This window comes from Trematomus bernacchii, unplaced genomic scaffold (assembly GCF_902827165.1).
Source record: "Trematomus bernacchii unplaced genomic scaffold, fTreBer1.1, whole genome shotgun sequence".
Taxonomy (NCBI): domain Eukaryota; kingdom Metazoa; phylum Chordata; class Actinopteri; order Perciformes; family Nototheniidae; genus Trematomus; species Trematomus bernacchii.
The window spans coordinates 27,820,452-27,825,840 of record NW_022987720.1 but is presented as its reverse complement, the minus strand read 5'-3'; the positions used below and the strand labels follow the sequence as shown (position 1 = coordinate 27,825,840).

General features: G+C 44.1%; 1 protein-coding gene across 1 annotated transcript; it reads right to left on the bottom strand.

Moving 5' to 3' along the window:
* Positions 1-206: 206 nt before the first annotated feature.
* LOC117492174 (actin, cytoplasmic 1) lies at positions 207-4,673 on the bottom strand. The gene is made up of 6 exons (XM_034142293.1): positions 4,434-4,673; positions 2,829-2,958; positions 2,284-2,523; positions 1,423-1,861; positions 1,131-1,312; positions 207-1,022 (listed from the first exon to the last, which is right to left on the bottom strand). Exons 2-6 carry the CDS (start codon positions 2,949-2,951, stop codon positions 879-881), a joined length of 1,128 nt encoding a protein of 375 aa, XP_033998184.1. The 5' UTR covers positions 2,952-2,958; positions 4,434-4,673; the 3' UTR covers positions 207-878.
* Between the last annotated feature and the right edge of the window lie 716 nt (positions 4,674-5,389).

Below are 5,389 nucleotides of genomic sequence, written 5' to 3'. Positions count from 1 at the left end.
GCCATTTTAAATTCTTTATTTCACTAGTTTAAAAATGTGCTAGAACTTTTACTGCTGCATTAATGAATGTATACACACTATAGAAACATTTACATATCTGGTTCATCTTCCTACAAGACGTGAATGTTCTTTTAGCTTTTCAATAACAGTTGGAAGTCACATTCACCTTGAAATAAACTCATTTAATGGAAGACAAGAGTCAGACGTCATGTCGGAACACATGTGCACTTTATTGGGATTGTTTAGTCAGTGTACAGGTTGGCCCCACTGGTCTGGCACCCCATGTTACCCCATCACTGCGAGACCCCTTTGCCCCACCACCCCGGGGAATGAAACCTCCATCAGGGGGAAGAGGTCACGACTGGGTTTTGCATAACAAAAACAAAAAAAATTAAACAGGACCAAGATATTTTTAAGGCTGAAAGTACAAAAAACCCAGACATAATTTACATACAAGCGATACTACAACCATGTTTAAGTATGCGCCAACCACTGGGCAGCCTTCACAGAGGCGAATACGTGTCTGAACAATGCAGTTAACATTTGGAATCATGTGTCTGAACAATGCAGTTAACAAACATTTGGAATGACTCAAAAGAAAAAAACAAAATGTACATTTTTTTTTTTAAGTCCCCAGATGCAACTGCAGAACCCTGGGGTGATTTTTTTTTAACCTAGCCAAAACATTACTGTCTCCTTCATCGTTCCAGTTTAAAATCCTGAGTCAAGCGCCAAAATAACTGAAGCCATGCCAATGAGTTGGTCGTCTAGGCTCTGCGCCTGAGTGTGTATGAGAAATGTGTGTGTGGTTGTTTTGCACAGAGCTGAAGTTGTTGGGCGTCTGGTTGGGGAGGGGGAAGGAGGAACAGTCTGTTTTTTTAGAAGCATTTGCGGTGGACGATGGAGGGGCCGGACTCATCATACTCCTGCTTGCTGATCCACATCTGCTGGAAGGTGGACAGAGAGGCCAGGATGGAGCCTCCGATCCAGACAGAGTATTTACGCTCTGGTGGGGCAATGATCTGCAGAGAGACAAGGGGAAGATGCATTAGACGCCATTTCTTTTTGCATTCATCTGACTCAAACAGAGCAGTATGTTACTCTGCTGGCTGGGCAGAGGCTCAGCTCACCTTGATCTTCATGGTGGATGGGGCCAGGGCGGTGATCTCCTTCTGCATCCTGTCAGCGATGCCGGGGTACATGGTGGTACCTCCGGACAGCACGGTGTTGGCGTACAGATCCTTACGGATATCGACGTCACACTTCATGATGCTGTTGTAGGTGGTCTCGTGGATTCCGCAAGACTCCATACCTGTGGGCAGAATCAAAACACTGGTTAGCAAGTGTAGCTGCAGGATAACTAGAAGGGTTTTTCTTTATTTTTAGGGATGTAGTGCAGGTTATGTTAAGTTGGTAACTCACCGAGGAAGGATGGCTGGAAGAGAGCCTCTGGGCAACGGAACCTCTCGTTTCCGATGGTGATGACCTGACCGTCGGGAAGCTCGTAGCTCTTCTCCAGGGAGGAGGAGGAGGCAGCGGTGCCCATCTCCTGCTCGAAGTCCAGGGCAACGTAGCACAGCTTCTCCTTGATGTCACGCACGATTTCCCTCTCAGCTGTGGTGGTGAATGAGTAGCCACGTTCTGTCAGGATCTTCATGAGGTAGTCTGTGAGGTCGCGGCCAGCCAAATCCAGACGGAGGATGGCGTGGGGCAGGGCGTAACCCTCATAGATGGGCACTGTGTGGGTCACACCATCACCGGAATCCATGACGATACCAGTGGTACGACCAGAGGCGTACAGGGACAGCACAGCCTGGATGGCAACGTACATGGCGGGGGTGTTGAAGGTCTCGAACATGATCTGTAAAATGAAAAGAGAACATGTTAATAATCAATCACAATAAAAAAGGTACTTAACTTCTGTGGCCACTGCACTCACTACATGCATTATTGTGTGAGGCTAAGATTAAAGTTAGTAGAGAAACAAAGTGCAGAAAGTCATCATTCCTTCACACTTGTGCATGTCAGATGTCTATTAAAGTAGTGCTGATTTAATAACTCGGCTACACAAGTGCAGATAAAGGCACACAGTCAAGAGAGACCTGTTGATGATAGATCATCTTATAGGAGAGAAGTCCTGGAGGAGAGGGGGAGGAAGGAGCAGGTGAGAATGGAATGGAGAGGGAAACCCAGGAAGAAATGAGGCTTCTAGTTAAATACCAAATGATACTGGATAAGCTAAGTATGCTACATTCTGTATGTGCTAAAGTTAAGGGTGTGTACCTGGGTCATCTTCTCCCTGTTGGCTTTGGGGTTCAGGGGGGCCTCTGTGAGCAGGACGGGGTGCTCCTCGGGGGCAACTCTCAGCTCGTTGTAGAAGGTGTGATGCCAGATCTTCTCCATGTCATCCCAGTTGGTCACAATACCGTGCTCAATGGGGTACTTCAGGGTCAGGATACCCCTCTTGCTCTGGGCTTCATCACCAACGTAGCTGTCCTTCTGGCCCATACCGACCATCACACCCTGGAATCAAGAGATCAGAGATGGTTAGATTATATATTCTGCACTAAAACATGGATATACATACAGTTTACAAGTCCAAGTACAGGCACATGAATACATGCGATGTATTGCTTTGCATGTCTGTTTACTTCTATATATATATATATTTGTACTTATTTAGGTCTTTACTGCAACACATGAATTTCCCCTATAGGGACTGATAAAGGATCCTCTTGTGTACTGATTGACTGGCTGGTTATAAATCTCATATGCAAATGCTTATCAAGTCTACATTTTCTCTATTCTTTTGGAGCTCAATGCCTCACCTGATGCCTGGGGCGACCGACGATGGAGGGGAAGACAGCACGAGGAGCGTCGTCTCCGGCGAATCCGGCTTTGCACATACCGGATCCGTTGTCGACAACCAGTGCGGCGATTTCATCTTCCATGGCTGAACTGTTGAGGAAAAAAGAAACAACGGTTAAGTATCAATTGCAATATGGCACTACCATTAAAAACAGTAGTATTAAGAACCAAAACTAACTGTAATTGACAAATATTACCTATTATTTGAGTTTTACTTTATACGTGTACCCCTGATTGCAACGTTTGAGTATTAGTAATGTTCATACGTTTTCTTGAAGGAAAAAAACAGTCACAAGTCTCTCTTCCACTTCCTGACACTCTCACTTCCTGTTAACAAACTAGTTGGAGTTAACTATATTGGCCACTAGGTGGAGCCTGTGCGCCACATTCCGAGCGCCAGACAAAAGGAAGTGGCTCTGCATTCTGGTATTACCATATAAGGACATGGCTCGGTTTTGAGCAGCTTTGCGGCTACCGGCGCCATGGCAGGCAGCCAGAGAGTACGGCAAGAAAAAAGGAACATTCGACATTATGAGACCCAGGGCCGAGCGACCACTCCCTACCGGTTCACTATAGTTTAAACTTCCCCCCTCCCATTGTTGCTCAATTAAAACTAGTTTTAATGGCCACCAGAACATATTTGATTCACTGCGTCATACTCAGTGCCCATCTGACACGACTGCGTACTGTAAAGTCTACCTTTTTCACTCAACCGTTTTTAAACTGGCAGTAAAAGAAAATCTCAAGTTTAATAATGAACTCATGTTGACTCATGAATGACTGCATTTCATGAAGGCCACGCCTTTTTAACGGTGCATGATTTGTCAATCTCAATTTCCTCTTTTTCTCATGTGCAAGTTGGCAGGACATGAACTAATTGTGTAATAAGACTATATAACCAATCAATTAATCAGTGAATGCCCTTTTTCTTGCAGGGCCCAATATTCTTGGCCTCCATTGGATTGCAACACGCCCAGGAAGTGGAAACAAAGTGTCCAAGGAAAACATAGTTTTATCTCAAGTTTTAAAATGACAACAGTTGTAAGTCTGAAGGGTGGTGATAGCATGATGTGGCTAAGCTACTATGCTAAAGTAGGTCACACCCCGCCGCATCAGGCGCACAAAGGGAGCAGCCGGGATCCAGACGACCCTCAACTCCAAAACCCCCTTTTTCAAAGCTGGGAAATGTTAAAGTAAGCCAGCCAACAGGAATACAAAAGAAACGCAATTACACTGTGAAACCACAATTAACTCCCAAGGTAACATAAAACCGGCTTCACCCATAAAGCACCTGCGAGAACCATGAGTTCTGCGGTGTGTTGCAATCACTACTGCGTATTCTCAGCCATGCAAAAATGTAGATGTCTTTTAATATTACTTTTTTAAATCCTTAAGTTTAATTAGCAGTACTGTTGCATGACAGGACAAAGACCTCGTGGTGCCTGCGATTTTTCTACCATTCAAAATGACACATCTCAAACAATTGCGTTAAAAAACAATGCCATCTTACTTTAAATATAAGTTTTAAAAATTATTAATATGCAATTAATGTTTCAGTCTCTTACCTTTTTGGGTGGGGGGGCTTTTCGCTTTAAGGGAACCGGGTTTCAGGCAAATGATATCCCGCACAAGTGTGTGACGGCGCTCAGAGTGAATCCGTTAACTGAGGGTGCGGGTTTTTATACTGCGTCAGTTGCCCGGCTCAAGCCATATAAGGTAAACTTTCGGAATGGCGGCCTCTGATTGGTCCAGCGTCACTCACTAGGGCACGTCGCGTAGCTCACACTGTGGTGCACTGGAGAGAGAGGGGAGGCGATAACAGCAAAAGGATTGGAGAAATAAAAAGGGAAGGGATTGATGCTGTGAGGCCTAGTAAAGCCCTAATCTCTTGATATACTGTTTTATATGCAGGTTAAATTATGTATAAACTTTTACAAGGGTGGAAAATATCTTCTTAACCCTCCTGTCGTGTTCGCTTCTCCCCCCCTTACTATGGGGTCAAACTTGAACGGTGTGTTTTAACTGCCCTTACATTAACACACACATCATTAATCATTACCAAATTTGATTTAACACCCTTTTGAGTTGTAAACAGTGACTCAGACTACTGGTTGACATGAATAACTGCTGAAAAGACACAGAAAATGCAATCCAAAATGAACATGGTTGTCGAGTAGTGGGTGTGTACTATCTGATGGGTGAACATAATCTTAGGGTTACTTGTTTATTTCCTATGGAGGTCATTTTTGCCACCATAGGTGTTACAAAGTTGACTAAACCCCACAAAATTCAAGTAATGATAAGCAGTTTCATATGTTTAAATGCCTACTGTGGAGGATATCATTAGGGCTAAAGGCAATCAAATGTAAAACACAATATTTATGATTGATGAAAGTATTAAATCGGTCAGATTTGACCCCAACACGACAGGAGGGTTAAATATCTGTCTGACATATGGCCAAGTTATATGACAATAAAAAGAGCCAAGGACTCCTCCCTGTGCAGACAAATTCTTCCTATT